At 40.3% G+C, this 22,882-nt stretch overlaps 5 protein-coding genes across 5 annotated transcripts; 4 read left to right on the top strand and 1 right to left on the bottom strand.

The window, feature by feature from the left end:
- Window positions 1–1,328: 1,328 nt before the first annotated feature.
- LOC122785508 (MIEF1 upstream open reading frame protein-like) lies at window positions 1,329–2,757 on the top strand. Its single transcript, XM_044051339.1, has 2 exons — window positions 1,329–1,406; window positions 2,508–2,757. The coding sequence occupies exon 2, from the start codon at window positions 2,545–2,547 to the stop codon at window positions 2,755–2,757; it is 213 nt and encodes a 70-aa protein (XP_043907274.1). The 5' UTR covers window positions 1,329–1,406; window positions 2,508–2,544.
- Window positions 2,758–2,974: 217 nt separating this feature from the next.
- On the top strand, window positions 2,975–7,128 carry mief1 (mitochondrial elongation factor 1). The gene is made up of 4 exons (XM_044051275.1): window positions 2,975–3,121; window positions 3,244–3,424; window positions 3,797–4,068; window positions 4,168–7,128. The coding sequence occupies exons 1-4, from the start codon at window positions 2,975–2,977 to the stop codon at window positions 5,005–5,007; spliced, it is 1,440 nt and encodes a 479-aa protein (XP_043907210.1). The 3' UTR covers window positions 5,008–7,128.
- A 15-nt stretch (window positions 7,129–7,143) lies between these two features.
- On the bottom strand, window positions 7,144–12,797 carry napsa (napsin A aspartic peptidase). Its single transcript, XM_044051280.1, has 10 exons — window positions 12,724–12,797; window positions 12,222–12,542; window positions 11,938–12,091; window positions 10,587–10,710; window positions 9,867–9,985; window positions 9,498–9,697; window positions 9,284–9,406; window positions 8,919–9,063; window positions 8,723–8,821; window positions 7,144–7,778 (listed from the first exon to the last, which is right to left on the bottom strand). Exons 2-10 carry the CDS (start codon window positions 12,482–12,484, stop codon window positions 7,617–7,619), a joined length of 1,389 nt encoding a protein of 462 aa, XP_043907215.1. The 5' UTR covers window positions 12,485–12,542; window positions 12,724–12,797; the 3' UTR covers window positions 7,144–7,616.
- A 1,305-nt stretch (window positions 12,798–14,102) lies between these two features.
- LOC122785229 (extensin-like) lies at window positions 14,103–20,320 on the top strand. Its single transcript, XM_044050951.1, has 8 exons — window positions 14,103–14,477; window positions 16,552–16,650; window positions 16,829–16,972; window positions 17,060–17,215; window positions 18,165–18,275; window positions 18,383–18,490; window positions 18,669–18,740; window positions 20,123–20,320. The coding sequence occupies exons 1-8, from the start codon at window positions 14,472–14,474 to the stop codon at window positions 20,318–20,320; spliced, it is 894 nt and encodes a 297-aa protein (XP_043906886.1). The 5' UTR covers window positions 14,103–14,471.
- On the top strand, window positions 19,969–22,552 carry LOC122785490. The gene is made up of 5 exons (XM_044051314.1): window positions 19,969–20,269; window positions 20,385–20,471; window positions 20,637–20,676; window positions 20,766–20,817; window positions 21,741–22,552. Exons 2-5 carry the CDS (start codon window positions 20,400–20,402, stop codon window positions 22,471–22,473), a joined length of 897 nt encoding a protein of 298 aa, XP_043907249.1. The 5' UTR covers window positions 19,969–20,269; window positions 20,385–20,399; the 3' UTR covers window positions 22,474–22,552.
- Window positions 22,553–22,882: the final 330 nt, after the last annotated feature.

Raw genomic sequence — 22,882 nt, 5'->3', positions numbered from 1 at the left:
TTTTTTTTTGTCTCACTTTTATATCAGACTGACTTTCCATGTAGTTTATTTGATTAATTAAATTCATATAATATAGATTATGAAATATTTTCATGTAGTATCTAATTATAATGTTTGGGCCTAAAAACAATTAAAAATAAATACCTGTTACAAATCTGGATAAATTACAGACCAGTGGAACATAATGACAACTTCTGTTTCAAGCTGTCATGGTGTGAGAATAGTTAAATAATAGTAGACTGACTGGCTCTATGTCAGTCTCTCACGTTGAGCCACACAATTACTCAATTTCTTATGCTCCCATACCTATGCAATGAGCTTCGGAGCCGTCCATTGATCTATTAATATTTATTCATACAACCTCAAATAGTATCAGTTTGTGTGACACAAAGACAATTTATTGTGTACATAATTGGTCACATTATGTATTGCCTAGGTATAATGACATGTTTAGTAACATCACACATTGATTAGTCCACACAATCAAATTCATACACTTACACTAAGATAGAGAATCGTACAGTGCAGGTGCATATAAGTGTTCAGGAGAAGAAATCTTAAACATGTAGATTTATGTCATATTATCATTATTATTGTTTAGTTCAACCTTCATTTACCCCTCTGTAATATTTATAAAAATGTATTCTTCTGAAGGCTGTTGACAGTCAAATTGTTACCACCAGCGGTATCACAGAAATGTTAAGAATTAATCAAATCTGTGGGGCTACCAAACATGTCATGCTAGTTTACTAATAGAGGCTTCCTATTTGAACTTTCCTTACCAAGAGGTATACAACAGCTCACTGACACATCTGGTAACCACAAATTCAGTTTCATAATAATACTTGTACTTGAGTACTTGAGCAATATATTACACTTTCCACCTTTCTAGATTCATACAACCAGAACTAATCTCAACATCAAAAAAGGACACTTTGAAATTAAATGAGAAATAAGCCCTAAAATCATCATGTCAAAAGAAACCAGATTAGGCTACCAGTGAAAAAACAGAAAACAACCCACATAAAACCACAAAAAAACAAAAAATAGAGATAAGAGACAATTGTAAAAGATAGACAATTGACAGATAGACTGACACAGAACGTTTAAAAACTTGGTGGTCACTTTGTGGAGTTAAGAATACATACTGCACTAAGAATTAATCTGAATCAATGAATTGATTAAACTGACAGAACATGGGATGCCAGGATACTCTAGAAAATGTATATCCAGAAAATATTCATAAAGTGAGTGGCTCTGAAAAGAAGAAAAAAAGAAGCATAACCCGGATGTAAAATTGAGCAGCTCACTATTAGTTTCCGGTATCACAGTGGATACTGACCCCCGGCTTGAGCACAGTCGTGTTTCTCCATGAAGACACATCTTTAAGGTTTTATTTCTCAAAAGTATGTTTTGCTTCAATTTCTTTGATGTGCTCGTGTATGTGTTTGCATCCTCTGTATAAGCGCCTGTTTTTATGAACGTGTTCTGTTTTCCGGGCCACTTAAAGGTAAGGTCAGGCTAATTTGACAGCTAGCTTGTTGTCGCGTTGAGCTAACAAGTCTGACTTTCCAGTTAGCCGGCCATTTTTTTTAAAGACAGAGAACATACATAGAGAAACTCGGCAGCCCGCTGTCACGGTGTTTTTACTCCGCTCCACCCTTGGTCAGCTTACAGTTATTGTTGAGTGAGAAGACAGACAGCCACGGTGATTCACGGGCCACATTTTCATGTTCGCTAGTGCTGTAGTTAGTAAAGGTAACGTCACAGCTGAGAAACTACTTGTAAACCTGTTTCATACAAAATATCCAGGTGGTAATACTACTAATATTAATTTTTTGAATTTGGTAGTTATTTAGCTCTTGCATCAACACATTTATATACGGGAACTCGGTACGAGTTTGTCGTTAAATGAAATGCAGGTTGTTCTCTCTTTTTGTTCCTAATATGGCTCCAGAATGTTAACATAAATAACGCTCTCTCTCACTCACTCACTCACACACACTGCCTCTCCATCCATTTAATGTCCATGTTCTCAGCTGACATCACCTGACCTGCTGCAGTTTCACAGTGTTTATACACTTCTCAGAGCCCTTATGTTGATTTTTTGTGGCCACTGTCACTTTGTTGATAGTGATTAACACATCATTTCTTTTTCTAATAGTTAAAATCCAACTTTATGTTATAGCAGCTCAATTTGTGCTTGATCTCCTCCTTAATCTTAGTTTCGCTCTCTCTACAGGGCACTTGCACAAACACAGATGGACACACGAACACAGTGACAGTAGATTCTGCATAGTCGGAATAGAACACCATTTTGTTACAACATGACAGTTTTGTATTTGAAAACAGCACAGCTGCAGAGAGATCTGATCACATGTGTTCACAGGAGATGCATCATGAATGCATGTTAATGCTAGGTGTACACTGTAATTAGATCTGTCAGGAGGAATGTTATTACCAGGTCTGAACGGGGTCAGTAACCACCTCTGCTCTCCTGCACACAGGTGTCAGGGTGTCCCCCCTCTCCATGTGTGGTCCCTAATGGGCGGCTGGTCTCGCAGTGCCGTGCTGGAGCTCTACCGGGCGTTGCTCCGTGCAGGGCGTCACCTTCAGTACACTGATCGTAATTACTATCGCCGGGCTGTGGCTCGTGAGTTTCGCCGCTGCCAAGCCCTGACGGTACCTGAAGATAAAGAGGGTGCACTGAAGAGGGGCCAGTTCTTCCTTAGCAGCCGACTGGGTGGGCTTATGTAGGGGGAAAGGGTCACAGGTCATCTGCAGGTGGAGCAAAGATCATCTGAAGGTTAATCTCCCTGGTGGGTTTCCTGTGAGAAATGATAATGTATATTAGAATGTTCTGTATGGCTAGTTTCAGCTTTTTGCTGAGAAAATACAACAAAGATGATGCCATTTAGTGTTATGTGATTCTCCTCTCTCACCCATTTCCTTGTCTTTTTTTTTCAGTGGCAGGATGGCGGGGGTGAACGGAGACCGTAAAGGGAAGAAAGATGACAATGGGATTGGCACAGCCATTGATTTCATGCTTTCTAATGCAAAGCTTGTGCTGGGGGTGGGAGGAGCAGCCATGCTTGGCATTGCAACACTAGCTGTAAAAAGAGTTAAGTCAGAAGACATTATCTGTACCTGTAAAGGTTCCGTTTATAAATGCTCTTAAATGTTACACACAGGGCCTTTAATACCTACTAATAATATTTTTGCACACAATTCTTTATTGAGCAGATGTATGACCGTGCCATAAGTGCTCCCACTAGCCCCACCAAGATGGAGCAGACTGGCAAGAGAAGCTGGGAAGAGCCTGCTTGGATAGGTTCGTCACCACGGGTGCTGAGTCATGACATGAAATCCACAGTTAGCAGGTCACTACAGTCTCTGCCCACTTCTTCACATGCTTTTGAACCAGGTGAGAAAAGCAAACGTCTCTTTAAAGGTTGTATTTAATTCCAAATGTCTTATGGTTTCCTCTTTAAAAAGCTTAACCCCTTTTACACAGTCTGTTCTTTGTTGTTGATGCTATCTGTGGAGGCACACTAGTCACAGAGTCTAATAGACAAATGAAATGACAAATGAAATGATGGTAAAAATGCTGAAGACGCAGCTGTGCATGCAAGCATTATTTTATTTTAAGTTACACAGGAACAGCATTGGTGAAAGGGTCTTCTTATTGGCTGAAGGGATTATTCTTTGAAACAGTAGAAGAAATAAGATCACAAACCGTGCTGCATGTGTTGAGATTTTTCTTTTTAAATAGTTCATCTACCTCTGATCTCTTCAGACTCTCTGCGTAGAGCAGTAGGTCGAGCTGCTGTGGGAGGTAAAGGAGCCACTCAGTCTGAACTGCTTAGAGCCCGGATGCGTTTGTCCTTGCAAGAACATCTGTGGGAATTCTATCAGCATAATGTAATCATTCCTACTGAGGAGCAGGCTATGGCCAAAAGGGCAGCACTGGACATCTGTGCCGAGCTCAGAGTCTTTCTTCATGCCAAACTCCCTGACATGCCCCTCAGAGAAATGTACCTGAGTGGCAGTTTGTATGACGACCTCCAGGTAAGAGTTTTCACACATCTGGTTCTGTTTTTTAACAAAAGTCTGTCGTTTTAGCTTCAAGTACCTAACCTAGATTAAAAATATGGCCCTATCTCTTAGGTGGTTACAGCGGACCATGCCCAGCTTATGGTGCCTCTTATCTTGGAGAAGAATCTGTGGTCGTCCATCCCTGGAGAGGACACCATCATGAATCTCCCAGGTTTCTGCCTCGTTCGTAGAGAAAACTTAGAATATTTCCCCCGGAATAGCAGCTACTGGGACCGCTGCATGGTCGGAGGTTATCTCTCCCCTAAAACAGTCCTCGAGGTCTTTGACAAGCTGGTGGCCGGCTCCATCAATTGGCCAGCTATAGGGAGTGTTCTGGACTACATCATCCGTCCTGTGGTTCCCTCAGAAACACTGACCCTGGAGGTACAGTATGAGACGGACAGGAAGCTGTATGTGGACTTCTTACCATTACTGGTGATGGAGGACGGCACCTCACTGATAGCTAAACCCCATCGGCTTGCTGCAGAGCGCCATGAAAACCTGTGGCGGCAGAGCTTCCGTGTGGCTGAGACGGCTCGGCTCAGAGCTCTGGATCAGGAGGACGGAGGCTGCCGATGCATCTGCCTAAAGGTGGCAAAAGCGGTATGCAAGCTCAACCCTGCACTCAACCGGCTCAATGCCAGCCAGCTCACCAACACCATTTTGTTGCTGAGTGAAAAAGAAGGCGACTGGACCCAGGAGGCACTGGCTGAGCGCTTCCTCCAGCTGCTGCGGTCACTGGTGGGACACCTTGAGGCCGGGAGGCTGCCATGTGCCCTGAGCCCAAAAGTTAATTTATTCTGTGAGCTGACGGAAGAGGAAGTGGACGAGCTGGGGTACACGCTCTACTGCGCCCTCTCGGATCCCGAGGGGCTGCTGAGAACTGCTGTGGCGCAACCACCTAGTCCCTGACAACCTTGTCACTGCACAGCAACATGGATGGAAATGTCAGCCCACTGTTGTCTGCATGGAATCATCCTCTTGTCTTAAAACATATCATCTCTCAATTTCTACATGCCTGTTCACGAACATCTTGTGAGAAAATATGACACGGAGTTGCAGTTATTTGGTGTTGATCGGTTTGACACTAAAAAAACAACAACTATATCATACACATGAAAGCAAAGGGTCAATGGAAATCATGGTTCTAACCAAAACCACAACATTGGGCATGCTGTTGGGGCCTAATACACTGAGAAGGAGGGGGTGAAAACCTGGATTGATTCATATGAAATGGATAATGTCATATTTATGCTCTTTTTAACTGGAGCGATTAAGGAATACAGGCATGTCTGATACTTTTGTGGTTATCATTGACACCTGTTTTCAGTTGGGCCTGTGTGAGGAATAGAATGTAATGTTTGTGTGTATTCCAACCTAAAAGCTAATAAACTGTTGATCAGCCCAAAGGACTCAACATTATTGAGGAAAAAAAACAAACGGCAGTGTTGAGCAATTTAATTCATTTTTTTTTTTTTATAAAAAAAATTATTTAAACAGTGACCATGTAATGTTCAAGATGATTTACATGGCTCCTGGGATTCTTGAAATCAAATTAGGCTGTTTTGGAATATGTGCAACTTGCATGTGCTCACTACCTAATCTAGGAAAAAAAAGGGGCTGATTATACTAATTAATATTTCAATTTAAAGCCATTCAAGAACAGTGTGGCGTCAAAGTCTTTCTCCTCAAAATGAAATGGAACTTCCCATTTGAAAGTATACAGTAATATCATTCATGACAAAACAGAAATGTAGCTCCATGTTTATCATAGTTAACTTTGACGTGGACAGGATATGTTTCCATGTGACTGTGTTTCATATAGAGCAGCTCTTTGTTTGTCGTGCTGAAAAGATCACATTTTGTTGCTTGGGTACACACGTCTGAAGAACTTCATTATACTTAACTTTGCACTGTCTAGAAAGAAACTAATAGTGTTTCATTTTGACACTTTGTAAGTGCCGTTTATTGTTTTTTCCTTTTATTTTTCAGTTTGTATTCCAGCTCAGATCCACTTTATTTACACACACACACACATAGACTGTTAAATATCATACACACTTCTGTGGGCTGGGTGTATTGTAGCAGGTTACGACACTTTTTTTGAAACTACAGTATCTGAAATCAACGAGAGACGAGAACACTGCTCTGCTGGTGATGACTTGCAGGGGTTGTGCATTTGTCATGTGGTTAATTACGTCTCAGTGTTGACCTCAGCTACTTTATTTATTCCAGTGAATACATGGAGCCAGTTCTGTAGTTTGTTTTCACCTGTTCTCATTACAAGCACACGTTAAACTCTTGATTAACTGAAGCTCCTGAGCTGGTCCAGTCTGTCATTAACAGGTTGCCAGACATGGATTAGTGCAGCAAGTGACTGTGTTACACGGTCCTGTTATTTGTCAGTACTGGGGTTACATCAGCTGTGGTTGTGATACAGAGATTATCACCACCATGGGGCTGCCTTTTATGTAACAGTCTTATGTTAGATTGGCTTGATCCTCAGTGGAGCTTCATCAAATTAAGTTCCATCAACTTAATTTGTACGTCAACTGTTGCTGTGCTGCAGGAGATAGTGGGTGGAGTCACTGCAGTACAAGTTGCTTCTCATGATAAGGGGATTTAGAGATCAAGTGTCTCAATTCCGTATGTTGTCAAATCGGTTAAAATACTCTTAGTAATAATGGAGAAACAGGTTATTTTTATATTCATTGTAACCAAAACAAAGTTATTTATTTGCACCGGTTCCATTTTACATGGCTTGTGCGTCTCTGGATGTATGGACATCAGCGGTAGATCTTTATGTGCATATTGAGTGTCTTCCTTTCACCTAGTTTATGCTAGAAGTTACTACTGTGCCAATGTGAGGGAAGTCACTGTGCCTCGTGTTTTGTGTTATTGTATAAATGGAACCAAAAAAAAATGGATCACTACCTCTACATTGTGCATACTCTAGCCATATGCTGTATTTTTCCTTTTGTTCAGCTTTGGGGGTCAAACAGTGCAGCGCTTCATTAAATGTTTTAAATGACACTGTGAATCATCATCTTTGATCAGTACATTTTATTCTGTCAGATTTCATTTATAAAACTCACATAAGCGTTAAAACATCCTGAGATATGTTCAGTGTACAAAAGGAAGATCAATTTAATTTTAAATTAACATTCAGTTTAGGGTTTATTCGAATGTTTTGGGGTTAGTTTTCCCCTTAATGAAATATCTTGACAACAAAAATCATACAGCACAAATATCAAAATGCATAGTTCTGTCCTGAATCACATCAGAGACATCACGTTAAAGCTCAATCGAGTGCAAGAAACTGAAGCAGCGGCTTTGTTCAGTGGCAGACGGTTATTCGTGAAGTATCCACACTTGTTTCTCATGCCAACAGCGACACATGTGAGACATTGATGTCTTTCAGTGTAGACGACCGACATAACATCACCTTTTCAAAACGAACCCTTTAAAGCATATTATCTTTGGAAATAAGCAGTGACACCTTTTTTTTTTCTCCCCTGGATCTATTTAGCGGGAGCAAACCCGACACGATCGGCGTTCCTGTCAAACACAGTGTAGTACTTCCCAATGAATACGTCTCCCAGGATCCACAGGGGCCCTGCAGGAGGAGGGATGTCCATGGCCATGAAGCCTGACAAGCAGATCGACGTACCCATCTGAGACTCCTGCGATTAAAAGGATAAAAGACACGGATTTAACTTCTGCCCGTTCAGAAATGCTATACAGACTCAGGTCAGACTGTGCTGTATTTAGACTAATACAATATCCACTGGGGGGTTAGGATGAATTGCAAGGGTCTTGACAGAGGTCTGTACAAATGAATGAACACTATCCTTTATGGTATGTGAAGGCCACCGTAGTTCCCTGACACACTTAGGAAAGAGAAGGCGAGCGGAGGAGTCCTCCGTTTGTAACAATCTGCAGTCTCGTCTTTACATGATGTCACTTAAGGCAGGAATGTCGAGCACAAGCAGCCACATACAGCTGACACTAAAGAGACAATGTGGAAATGCAAAGTAATCCCTGGACTAGAATTTTTACTTTGTAAACAAAAGCCTATAAGTAAGTTGGAAAATTATAGTTTAATGTCCAATAATGAATAAACTAAATTAAATTATTTAAAAAAAATGTCTCAACAGAGAAGAAACACTTAAAAAACCCTGTTGTAAATCAAAGAATATTTGAGCATTTGGAAATGCAACTTCAATCATCATTGCACACTTGGTTTGAGTAGAGTAAAAATGGAAAAGCAAATTTGATTTGATCTTTAGAAATATCTTGGCACATTTTGACTTGGTCGTAACCTCAGCGTGTTTGTTTATCCCGTCAGTATCGTTTAAGACCGACGATTCAGCGCTTGGTTTTCTAATAATCTGTGTTAACTGTGCAGCAGCCTCAGTTACAAACAAAGAGAATTGGCTAAACCACCAAATCTTACTTGTCTTGGAGACTCTCAATGTGCCTCAAGTGATCATTAGCAGATCTGGATTAAGAAACATTTCTGATGGCCATAATGACTGGACATGTCACAGTAACTCTTGGTTCAGAGGGAAATGCCATGTCAGGCTACACAACTCAAAAAGGATCCTTTTACAAATGGTCCATCTACCTTCATGACATAATCCTCTCCAGTCAAGTTGAACATCTTCCCTCCGATGTTGAAGGAGACGACAGGGAGAGATGGAATCTTTTTACAGTCAATGAAGTACTGAGGGAGAGGGAGATGGAGGGGACATGATCTTGAAATGATCTCTCAAAAACAAAAGAGAAGAACATAAACTCGGGATTAGTTTTCTCAGCTTTACCTCTCCCATTATCAGTGGCAGAGCACCAATGGCTCTGTGCAGAGCTCTGACTTCCTCTCGTGGGCCGACTATTAGGGAAGTTCCCGTGTCAACAATGGCCTGGCAACCGGCTTTGCAGAGAGTCAACTGGTTGCCAACTTCAACTCTGCAGGACAAAGGAGGGCAGAGAGAGAGAAGTAACATGTGTCAGTTTCATCATAATATGACAACCTGCTTTAATGCTGCCTTAAATATCTAACATCTTTCAAAGTGCAAGGACACAAAAGAGAACTGAACGCAGAACAAAAACTACGTCAAGGCCATGTGACGTTTTTTATAGATCCCAGTTCCTCTCGCACAATGAAGCCTTACAGGATTCTCCTCACCCGTTCACGTTAATCTGCCAGTAAGCCTTGCGTGTAACATTAACATAGTGCAGGTCTCCAGTGTAGTACTGCGGATCGGTTCCACCCAGCATCAGCTCCCCTCCAACCGCCGCTGTTGGGTCTCTGCAGGACAGGTTGGACAGAAGCGCTGCTTTAACAACCAGACGTTGCAGCGTGACATTTTTGTCTCACGGGTGTTAACATTGACAAAAACCTGCTAATGTAGAAAGAGAAGATGTTCTGAGGCAGCAGCTTGGCAGCCATGGCCGTGTCAAACACCGGCGTGACGTTAGCGACTGATATGGAAGGGTAGGCCATGCCCAACACCCCATCGAAGCGAGCGACGGCGAACGTGATGCCAGGCTGCTTCACTGCTTCGGCAAACTGCTGAGCGGGAACGGACAGACCTGCAAGCTGCAGCCACCAGAGAGGCAGAGAGGAGGAATGTCAACAACCAAGAGGAAAAACTGGACTTCTAATGAAATGATAAGAGTGGCGTGACCACCAAACGCTGAGGAATGCTGCGGAACACAGAGCGCTGAATGTGAGTGAGTGTGTGCATGTGAGTGTTTCTCAAGCTCACAGAGACGGTGTCCTCGCTGATGAAGCCAGATAAGCTGCCTCTGCCGTACCGGATGGAGAACGCTGTGCCGTTCTTAACATACGTGCTCGACTTCCTTGAGTTGTACCGGTGATGAAGCCCTAACATGAGAGAACAAAACAAGATGGAAACTCTCCAATATACAATCAATTTGCTTCCACTACCTTCATTTGCATTTATGTGAGGAAACATTCACTGAGGTGAATCAAATCAAACCAGCAAAATAAAAACTCAAACATGGAAAAACTCTGAAGCAACAGTCCCAAAAGCGTAAGGTTTTATATAGCTTTAACAGTTTGTTTTATCTTATTTAATTCAAGCACTCTTCACCAAAAAGCCACATCCTGTTGTCACATGCTGCACCCTGTATTTGACACCCATTTGTTTATTGATAGGCGTGTGTCAGGAAGTGTTCAGCATTTCCAGTATGAATGGAGAGAAATGAATTGACAAATTCCTTTTGTTACCACAAAAAGTGTTTCTCTTTTTTTCTTTTTGAACTTCAAATCACTGTATTTAAAAACAAACTGAACAGTAGATTAGTTCATGGTCTGAGGCACCTTTCACACATCTATGGTAGGTGCGAAAGTCACACAACAATTCAAACGTCTCTCCAGGAAGTGGCTCACAGGAACATGCACTGAACAAATGTACACAGAAGGTGCCCTAAATACAATTATGTGCACAAAAAGTCAAACTCACAGCAGGCCAAATCAAAGAAAGAGCAGTGAATGGAGGGGACCCACAGGTTGGAGGAGCCGGTGTCAAACAGCACAGTGAAGTCCTGCGGCGGAGTGCCAATGCTGATCAGCCCGTAGTACTGAGCCTTAGGACACAAATGTGAACCAACAAGTACAGACATAAACATACCAGGAAAAAAAAAGCAGCTTCACCTAACGAATGCCAAGTACAACAACAACTACAACGTGTTTTTAAGCCACTCAATACAAAAGCACAACACAATGAAGTCCATCTGACTTTCATGTTGTGTTAGACATTAAAAAAGTTAAAAAAGAGTATAGTCTAAGCAGTACAACGACATTTGATCTCAAGTGAGCTGGAACAGTAAAATAATCGAATAATAAGTTATAAACTAGGGATGGTAATCAGTATCGGTCCGTTACTGGTCAAAATCACTGGATAAAATCCTCGACTGTATATCGCATGCTTCGCTATGCACAGACTGTAAAAGTGTAAATTAAAAATCAGCAAAACCATTTTAGCTGAGTCATGTTTGGGCTGTTTATTTCATCTTTTTGGGAGAACAATATCTGTTACACAATTGGAGAATTATGTCTTTGAAATGACCCAGCACAAATGTGCTGTTAACAGCTTCATAAATGTTCAAAAAGCGACTGTATCGGTACAACATCGGTATCGGTACTCGAGTTTGTGATATCGGTATTGAACACATAAAAAGTGGTATCGGGACATCCCTACTATAAAGAAGAATTCTAAATGTTTCCCTTTGTTTTACATGAATGAAGTATCTGCATGTGCATTACAACTTACAGAGCTACAAAAAAAAGGCACAAAATATTTAGTCACAGGTATCTGGACCTAAAAAAAATATAGTATTTCACATTTTGATTAGATTCTAAATCAGTGTTTCCAAAATCTTGGTCCTCAGGGCTTTCTCCAATTATTGGTGGGGACACGTCCATACACAAACCTACACTGTTGTTTGAAATGGCCCAATTCTTTAAAAAAATGTTGGCCTTAAAATCAGACACAGGCTCATAATTACAGTTAATAGGTCGGGCTGTTTTTATGGGGCCCGATCTAAACTCTACTGTCAGGTCATTGTGACATTGTAATATTGGTATCTGACACAAAAAAGTGGTATTGTCCCATCCCTAGTAGAAACATGGAGGCACAGAGAGTATATAAATATTAGGCTTATTCTAAAGCTTCAGATAACTTTTTGTTCAATTTTTAAGCATGTATACACTAATAAAACATTATTGTGGGTAGTATATTTGATTTCAGCCAATAAACTCTCCTAAACAATTCAAGGGAAGGGAAGTTCGTGAGTGAGTGCACACAAACGTACATCCATGAAGTTGGTCAGCCTCTCCACGGGCAGGTTAGGTGCAGGATAGCTGTCCACAGCTCCGGTGCTCTTCGCCAGAGCCAGAAGCTCCTGCACAGAACTCCCATTGTCGCTCATGAGGCGGCGCAGACTTCTGGTTTTGTGAAGAGGAACTCTGTGAAACACACATTTGACCGAGACAAGTGAAAGTGAAACACGTGACTTTTGAATAACAATAATTACACGCACTCATACACAACGGAGTTGTCTGACTTTAACACGCACTTCAACACAGCTGTGTTTACCTGACGATGGCGACACTTTGTGTGATCAGCAGCGTCCCGATGACGACATGCAGTATGCTCAGTTGCAGTAACATGTCTGTGCCGATGAAGATAACTACAGTAAATGACTCTGTACTGCTTCCGTTAACGAGGTAAAGCTCTAGCTCTAGCTCCACTGCTTCAAACGACGCAGACAAGCAGAGTGAACGTGCTTCGGTAATGTCCGTATCTACTCGTTTTTCTCCGAGGACGATAACCGCTGTGAAGCGCTGTGATTGGTTCATCACGAGCACGAGCCTCCACGCGGGTCACGAGCATCCATGGTCACGAGTTAAACTGTAACTGGATAAGTTTGGATGAAATGATGAGTTCATACCAGCGGGGGAATTCAGTTGGTAAAACCGTTTATATAATAGGAAAAAATGCAAACAGTGTGGGAAAAAGAGTAAAGTTCACAAATTAAACCTATACAGGCAAAACTTGCAATTCCAATTTTGCAGTGTTGTAATGTACAAATACTTACCAGGCCTTGCCATGAACTGCTCCATGAAAACTCAATGTGGGGGTAAAGTGTCTTGCTCAAGGGCACATCAAATTCACAACCTTCGAGTTGAAAGACAACTTGCTCGACCACTGAGCTACCGTCGCCCCCAATGGCTCTGTTCATTTCCGGTAAGTCAGGACAGCATGCATCCTTAGGAAGCTAAGTGGAACTCAGCCATGATTGATTTGATTATTTACAGCTGTGCATTTCCTTCAGTGACATTTTCAAAATGTCTGTCATGATAATTGTCCAATAGTTTTCCTTTGGTTTGACGTGTTATCTTATGTGTGAAATTATTATTGAGGTGCTGGTAGGTAGGTGGGTTATGTTAGCTTTAGACACAACCAGGCTATGCTATGTTATGCTAAGCTAATTAGCAGAAACACAGACGGTCGCAGGCTTCATTTTCCAATTATTCTTTTAAAATCTGACCCTGGAGACACCAAGTGAAGTTCTCAGTAAATTGAAATGAAATGATAAATTAAGATAAATTGTGTCAGATCCACACAACAGCCAATTTACATTTAGTCATCTATCAAGGAGCTGCCCTCTGACTCAGGTCCATGACACGGCGTGAAAGCAGCTCACCTGGCCTGTTGAACAAGTTTCCGATATGATCCTTTCACAATGAAAACATCAACTCTCTGGAAGACACAAACACACTTATTCTCTAATTTCTATACATTTTAAGACTTACACTGACTTCCTTTCACTTGGATAGTCTAACCAAGGCCTCATCATTAACACTAACCATAACTAGTTATGACAGTAATCTGTTTATGCCAGAAAACGTCCTAAATAGGTCAAACAGAGAGAGAGAGAGAGGAGATTACTTTTAATTACATTCATGCCCTGGAGACGTACTCTAACTTCAACCATGACCACCACAATACCTACTTTTAATGTGTCTGTGTACCTACAACAACTTAACAACCACAGGAGGTGAGGACATTTTGTGAAAGTGAGGACGATTACTAAAACTCAGCTCGTTCATTTCCATTTCCTCTTTCAAAAATACTTTGTCTGTGACTTGCTCCTGCTTCTAATGGAATTTGCCACATATTGCACATTGTTATGATCATACACTGTTGTAAATCTGATTCCTATTCCTCCATAAATCTTTATGTCGTCCTTGTCACTGTAAACGAGAACTGGTTCTGAGTTGAACTTACCTTAAATAAAGGTTAAATAAATTAAACCAAAACAATATGGCCGGTCCTCACACTCTGTCACACCTTAAAATGGGTTAAGATTTGGCTTTGGGGTTAAGGTTAGGTTAAGGGGAAGGCATGTGGATGTGATGGTTAAGGTCAGTGTAAGGGGCTAAGGAATGCATTTAGTCTGTGAGTGTCCTCACTGAGCATGCTGTACAAGAATAAGCATCAACAAGTTCAAATGACATATGTCCTCTCCACTTGTGCATTTACTTTGTCTGTTTGTTTATTTTGCAAAACCGGAATCCGCCCGGGTGATTCTTCGTGGCTGTTGTCTTCTCTGAAGGAAAAAAAAATCATGCACACACACCCCTTCAGGCCCTTTATTCTGACTACATGTCAGAGAATGAGGCAGACAAGAAGAAAGACAGAGGGAGGAGCAGGCATCCATGGCATCTGCAGCTTGACAGGAGTTCAGGCATGTGAACGCACGGAAGGAGCGTTGGGCTTTCTTTTTACAGGATTCACACTCAAAAACATACACTGGACAAAGAGGACACAGACACCGGAACAATGACGGTAAGAATGACCTCTCTCTGTTTGTTTACGTCAAACATTTGTGACATATACTGTAGAACTTTCCAGCAGGTGAAACTATTATATGATAGATGTTAGGCTTATGATGACCTCCAGTCTGTGTGTATGGAGCATGCACAGGTTGTAATCAAAGTACAGTTGTTATCAAAGCACAGTTGTCATCAAAGTGCAGTTTGTCTATAGAGCTTTGCTATCAAAGCACTTTTTGGTTATATGTTAACCTTCATTTTCATCAGAACCCTGTACGTGTTGTGGGTTTACAACCTGCTTACCAGTATGTGAAATAAAACGTCATAAAGACACTCGAGTTGTTCCCACCACACTTATGCTGGTTGCCCTTTCCAGATGGGGGTTTATTGAGCTGAAGTGAGCACTTTAGTAAAAGTCTGGACTAAGAGTCAAGACAGGTGAGCGAAAACTCCTCGAAAAAGTTCAATTCTGTGCCTGGGTTCAAACTTGCTTATTTGCATGTTCAACCAATCAACTGAAGGCTTGCTACATCTGAAAATCTTCATGACTCAGGTTTCACACATCATATGTATACCGTGACATGATGTGTGGCTCAAACTATTTTAATACATAACTTAAAAGCAGAAAGTGAATGCGATGAGAGCACCTACACCCAACAACAGGACAAACCAGTGATGTAGCCATGTGAATACTGCAGTGCACCATGATTTACCTGAGATGGATATAATATCCTCATCTCATTGCTCAAACGCTTATCTCTTTGTTAATCCTCTGAGAAATGACCACAGCACAGAACACAACCACAGCACTAACCAGACATCGACCAGATATGTCTGCCATTATACTCGTGAGTGGAGCAGCAGGTGTTGTTTACCTGTCAACCTCACTGTCAGGGAAACTGACATGGTTTTCTCTCAGGCTTTGAGAGAATTAGGGCCAAACTGGAAAGAAATAATATTGGAATGAAGTTGTGATATTATGAGAATAAAGTCGTAATATTACGAGAATACATTTGTAATAGCATGAGAATAAATTTGTAATAGTATGAGAATAAAGTCATAATATTATGAGAATACATTTGTAATAGTATCAGAATAAAGTCGTAATATTAAAAAAGTGGTACAATTTTATGAGAATATAGTCAAAATATTAGGAGAATAAAGTCATAATATTAGGAGAATAAATATTATGAACTTTAAAATTATACAAAATCTGGTAATATTACAACTTTATTCTCAACTTTACCTTTTGTTGTTTTGGCCCTAATACTCTGTTGCTGTAACAGCTTCAATATTTCAAGCTTTCGTTTCTCCAGATTTCAAAGAGGGATTTATTTGTTCAAGTGTAACACGGACTATGTTGAGTCGTCATATACAGGAGGAAAATCACAGATCTGTGTTACACCTGTCCCTGTCAGTCTACAACACAAATATAATTCAGTCATGATTCTTATGATATTTAATGTACATTTGTTCTTTTTCACACCACAGAAAACCCATATATATAGATATATATGCCCAAGCTGTAAAGACTATAAGTGTGAAGGTGTTAAAGAACATTTCTGGACAGTAAAGTCGTATGGTACTCATTGTGACCAAAGTTTGATTTGACCATGACTTTGACTCATCCTTAGCTTAGATCCAGAGAGTTAATGCCAGACAACTCTGTGTCTTGAACAGTTTCTGTTAGGCTACTGTCAAAATAAATATGCAGCCGTAGAAAGCAACACAGGCACATTTACTTTTAGATAATGGATAATAGATAGATAATGGATGAACAATTATCCTCCCCTAACTGTTTTGCATATAGGCCAAGGCAGTTCCTTTGTGCCATAAATCAAGTTTTTTGTTTTTTTAAACCCAGTCCAAGCAAGGAGAATAACTTATAGGGGGCCAATTTAAGCATGGATGGTATCATTTTATATTTTATATTCTCACTTTCCTATAATCTTGTTTCATGAGCACATTTTATCTGCCGTGAAGCACTTTGTGATTTCTGTTTGTGAAAAGTGCGATAGAAATAAATAAACTTTGCTTGCTCGATAAAGGCAAAACGGTTTTAAATGTGTCTCTCTTAAACCCCATAGCCACCGAAACCGCCCAGGAAAAGCCTGATGATGAAGTCCAGCATCACCAACGGCTATGACGCTATACCACCAGCCTATGAAGAGCCTGATGCACTGAAGGTAAAAAAGCAGCTCAAGTTTTGCAAAGCATTAAAATTTACATAAAAATGTTGAATTCCTGCTTGAATTTCATGCTTTGTCTGATTATAATTCCTTATCATCCCCTTGTTCCATCTTTAGTGGAAATGCAGATGTTAACTCACTGATTCGCTCGCTTGTTGATTTTCTTTATTGTCAGCCTGCGGTCACAGCTGAAGTTCTGCCAGATTTCAGAGTCAAGCCTGTACCTCGTCCTAGATCTAAAATACTACCAAAACCTCCACCAAGTGACACCACCAACTCTGACTCTGTGAATGAAACAAGCAGTGAAACTACCGCAGTGGTGAGTAGAGCAGGTTTGACACACAGTAACCTCCTGATTAATCCACACACATTAATTAGAAGTAATTATACTACCTTATGTCAACAGAGTTGCCAGCACGATGAAGAGCCTGCACCAAGGCTCCAGCCTGTGCGTCCCCCTCCGAGACCACCGCCAATCAGATGTTTGACCTCCACTAAACCTACAGCAGATGTTTATGGAGGCAGCCAGAACAGCAGCTCAAATACTGAGACAACTGTGAATGTATGTGACATTTTAAATACACCTAAAATGATTCACGGCAGCTCCATCTTCTTTTATTGTTACTATGAATCACATTTATTTGGACACATGTTTTGGTCCGAAGTGACTTAGAATACATGTATTTAAGGCACATATATGAGCAAGACACTTCATAATCACTCTTCAGAGGAAAAAGTCCTGTGGGACTCATCAAATTCGAGGCCTTAGACGTGTCATAGACATTTCATGATTGTTCTAACCAAGGTAAGATTAACCAAATGACTCGAAATGACTCGTCACAATTACTTTCCAGCAGGACAAAATAATAATTGCTAATGATATAATCAATTAAATAAAATAAATGGATGGGTAAAGAAATGTCACAACTAACACACTTTTATAAGCAACATTGGTGCCCATAGAATGCAAGAGGAAATATCTAAGTTGAGTTTAAGACACTTTAAGATTTTTTGTTTTACAAATATTACTCATACATAAGGAATAATCTGACTATTTGACAAAAGTGTAAAAGCTGATAATGCACAGGAATCAATAATACTACTGTCAAAAGTACAATATGGCTTGGCGTGGCATGTAACATGACAGCATCAGTGTGTTTCCCACCATGCCAGTTCTACACAAAAATAGAAACCAACGATTTCCTTTTGCACAGTACAGTGAGACAGAATAAAGGCACAACATTCCTCTAGTGTAAAGGGGTTTCTGTTATTGTTATTATGTGCAATAGTTATTTTTCCTGCTATGACGAGTCGAAATGTCAGCGTCTGAAGTATTGTTCCCCATTTGGAAACATTTTCACAAGAACACGTGCAGGTTCCAGTTGACAGTTTCTTAAATGTATTTTATTGAAATGATTCCCACAGTGCACTTGTTTACAATGCACTGTATATCTGTTGTGATTAATTGGAACTTTAAGTGGAAAAAGTCTAACATTCTCCTTCTGTTGTAGCCCCCAGCGGTCCATCTTGAGAAGAGGAAAAGTCTTCCACCTCCTGCGCGCCCCCCGCCTCCTGCCATCTACTATGAGAGAGCACAGTCTATGAGAGGGACGCCCCGTAAGGTAGGGGATTACCTTTCACTAAAGCATGTGTCAGAGTTCTGTGAGAGACAGTGAAGGTAACTGATAATGTAGAACTCACCTTTCCTGATTTATTATTTCCTGTACAGACGAACAGCGTTGACGCTCAGCAATCCACAGTCTACTCCACACAGCAGACAGACTCAGCAGGTGTCTCTGAAGAGGTGGCCAATCCTTGTGAGACTTATGCAGAAAAGGTACAATTAAGGTCACAAGTTATCAATAAGTTATGGGGAGAAAAAAGTAATTTTTTTTGTGATTTGACAATACATGTGTGTATTTATTCTTAGTTTTAGACCTTTTGTTGTTGTTTTTAATCTGACAATGCAGTGCTCAGGTTTGTGAAATCACAAAGTGAACACGTGTGATTTTCAGGCCACAGACGCGACAGACAGACCCACAGTTCCACCTCGTCTACATCACGTGTATGGACCGTCGCCTACACAGGTATGCGAGTCACTGAAGAGTGCACTGAACCATAATTATAAGTGTCACAACTGTGACCGATATTGACAGAAAACGTTTGTTGTCCATCACACTGTCATGGAAAAAGGGAATTCCCTGCATTTACAAACACAGATGGAAAGAGTTAACAAAAATCTTTGTAAACCAAAGTACTAAGTACCCAATCCCCATTCTAAAATGGGCCCCAGCCACAGTGGGGCCACTCCCACGGCCAGATAAATGGGAGGGTTGCATCAGGAAGGTTATCAGGTGTAACATCAGGTGTAACATCTCTGCCAAATCAAATATGCATCTCATTCCTAGAGAGGGAGAAGCCGAAAGACAAAAAAAAAGAAAAGAGTGATTGTCTTCCTTTTTGTGTGCTTGTTTAATAAAGATCAAACTGTGCTGAACACTTACACTGAAGGTTGAAAATGATCTTCATGCTTTCCTCAATGAGAAAAGAATGCATTGTTATAATGTTATAAAGAATATTGATTTGATTATTATATTTACTCCAAAAGTCTTTTTTCCTTGTGGCTTTATACTGTATACTCTGGGGTAAATATGACCCTACATTGTATACACTAAATGTTTTTCTAGCCTGTTTCATATTTTTGTTGTGATTCACTTACTGTAAAGCAAAGGTAACAAAATCAAATATGTCAAATATAAGTATCTCAGATATTTCTCTTGGCTGATGGTCACAAGTCAGTGTAGGTTACATTCTACATTCATGTATTTCCAAGACGTGTTCCTGGGAGTGTGAAAAATAGTCTTGTATAAAGCACCTAAAGGGAATACCTGAGTAAAAGTACAATTATCTTACCAGGAAATGACTTTGGTAGAAGTCACTTTTTATATATATATTTGTATATGACATCTACTGTACTTCAGTATCAAAAGTAATTCTCTGAGATAAACTTTGTTTAAGTTACTTAAAAGTTAGGATTGAGCCATGGTAGCTCTGTGGTAGGACAAGTTTTCTTTCAACGAGAAGGTTGTGGGTTCAATTCCTGGTAGTCTTTCTATATGAGTCTTTGAGCGAGACACTTGTTGAAGCGTGTGAATGTCAAAACTGTAGTGTAAAGCAGGTCAAGACTAGATAAGCTCTATATACTGTAAATACAGACCACTTACCAACTCTTCTTTGATTTTATTTGGTAGTACCGAGTAACAAAGATAGTTAGAGTAAATGTAGGAGTAAAAGTAAAAGTTGCTAGAATAATAAAGTAAAGTACAGATACGTTAATTTTGTACAGTACAGTAACAAAGTAATATGATCATGATTACAGTGATGATTATAGTTGGACAGCAATGTGTGAAGAGTGTCCAAACTTGAGTGTATGACTAAAAGCCACTTTAAAAGTCTTTGTCAATGACAGACCAGACCACCACCCCCTGCCTTCAACCCACCACCACCACCACCACCACCACCACCGTACTCAACAGGGACACAGTCAGAGTCAGTGTACAGCGAGATAGAACATCGGCCCTACCTGGATGTTCTGCCAGAGGACGAAAATACAACCGTGAGATTGACTCTTTCCACACACGCACACAAAGAGCTTTATATTCTCTGAGACCATAAAACTGAGTAGAACTGATGTTGTTGTTCATGTCTATTATTCTATTTCTGTTCAACAGACGTCAGTGAGGTCGATGCCTCGATCTGGACTACGCTACCAGAGTGACTGCTTCTCTTCACGTCATCAGTCCAAAAAGGACGCAGATGTATGGCTTTTCTTAGTCCTTACCTCTTCCTGTGAATAAAATGAGGTTGTTTTTTTGTCTTGTACTCGTAAGAGTTTGGAAGAATCTATCCATCTAACACACACACACAGATGTAAAAATTAAATATTTATTTGATATGAAAATGTAATGATCTCTGTTCCTTAGGAAATCATTGTGATGCTGAGATGGCTGACAAGAGTGTCGAGTAAGCCCACATTTTGTTTCCTATATTGTATGACATCATCAAAGTGAAACGTGTGTGTAATTTGTCTCTGCTGTCTGTCACTGCAACAGAATCGGACATGACTCCATCGCTGTATGGCCTCAGTTTAGAAGAGGAAATAAGGTAATGTTGTGGAATTTGAATTCCCTCACAATGACCTTTCAAAATATGCTAATTAGGTGTCTGATACACAGTGGCGTGCACAGACCTTTGGAAGAGTGGGGGCGAAAATGAAAAGGGCAACTACTGTGCACTTGTGGGGCAGACGCCACTAGTATTTCACTTAGTTTCAGCTGTTGTTGTGCTTGTGCTTTATAAATAAAGTTGGATTGGATTAGATTAGAATGGATAAGGCAGTTCAGGGGCCACTTACAACACATTTTTATCTCAAGCAGGCCATAGCAGTAAAATAATAGCATAAAAACCTATAAACAAGAACTCTTATCTGTATCTTGTTACAAAACCTATAACGAACAACCTGAAATTTCTTGTTCCTAAGTTTAACATTTACATATGTGCATCACAACTTACAGATCACAGTGGATATACAAAGGCACAACACATTTATTTTGAAAAATATATTAATCTTAACAAATTATTGGATTGGACCCTCTGATGGGCCACTTCTGGCCCGCAGGCCATAAATTTTGATTAATTTGTATCACAGAGATGGGCATTTTCTATACAGCACTAAATACCATTTCTTCAAAGAACACTCTTTTGGACATGGTCATATAGGGACAATAGGGAACTTCATAACAGCATCGTTTTTGATTGGAAGGACAAATTTGCAAGGGCATCTTATGGGACACTGCATCACTTTTCTCCACTGGAAAGGCACTCCTTTAGAGATTATTTGTATTTTGCTTTAGAGGCTACATATGAATGGCAGCCCTTAGGGCACTTCCTCATGTTTTTACCACTCTAGAGGGAACTTTAGTGTGCATCTTCTGACTTGTTGCTTAACTTACAATAAAGGAAATGGTCTAAACTGAAAAGAAGATGTTGGTTACTTGAACCCATTTTTTGTTACTGTCCCTATGCAGATCATTTGAACAGAGGGCCATGCATGTGAGCAAGGCCCTGCGTCTCTACAATCTCCTCTTAATGAAGCGCAGTGACTGCATGCGGAGCATCATCGCAGAGTTCAACTCCATCTCCCACAGCCTGGACAAGATGAAGAAGAAGGCCAAAACCATGGGCATAGCTGGGGGCACCACTGGTGCCGTGGGAGGGGTGACTGCAGTGATAGGAATTGCCTTGGCCCCTGTGACCATGGGAGCCTCACTCATCGCTACAGCCGTTGGTGCTGGCATGGTAGCATCCGCTGGGGGTATGGGCGCGCACACTGTCAAGGCCAACAAGAAGACTGTGAATAGGACGACAGTTGAGAGACTAGCATATGATTATAAGGGGAACATTGTCGACATAGAACACTGCCTGGATTTTATCCTCTCTGGTATGAATGACCTGCGAAGGCATGACATTGCCAGACTACATAGGGCGGGAGCCCAGTCTGACGCACTAAAGATGGCACATCTGTCACAGACTGTGTTTCAGAATAACGCGGACAATGAAAAGAAGACTTCTTGTGGACTGTCGTCTCAGAAACTGCTTCGGGATTTTGCCAAGGAATTGGATCAGTATTTCACGGAGGAGGAGGGTGCGATGCTGAAGAAGTCAAACAAGAGCAGGTTTTCTGGTCGCGTTCGTCTGCTGGCTGAAAATCTGCAAGACCACCTGGAATACCTCGTTCGAATGTGGGAAATGTTTAGTTGAAACACAGAACCCTTGGTGTGCATGTGTGTGAGTGTGTGTGTTCGCACATGGGTGTGTATTAAGTTTCAGAATGTTTTGATGTGTGTATATATATATATATATATATATATATATATATATATATACATGTATGTATATATATATATATATATATATATATATATATACATGTATGTGTATATATATATATATATATATACATGTATGTATATATATATATATATACATGTATGTATATATATATATATATATATATATATATATATATATATATATAATATATATTTGACATATATTTTAATAAAAAATACATAAATGTTAAACTCTGTATTTTTGAGTTTTACTTCCGGTATGTAACAGTATCTCAAATGTGTATTTAAAGTACCATTTAATACTATGATAAATAAAA

This window comes from Solea senegalensis, linkage group LG19, assembly GCF_019176455.1.
Source record: "Solea senegalensis isolate Sse05_10M linkage group LG19, IFAPA_SoseM_1, whole genome shotgun sequence".
NCBI lineage: Eukaryota > Metazoa > Chordata > Actinopteri > Pleuronectiformes > Soleidae > Solea > Solea senegalensis.
Note: the sequence above shows the minus strand (reverse complement) of the source record. Positions and strands in the feature narration are given on the sequence as shown.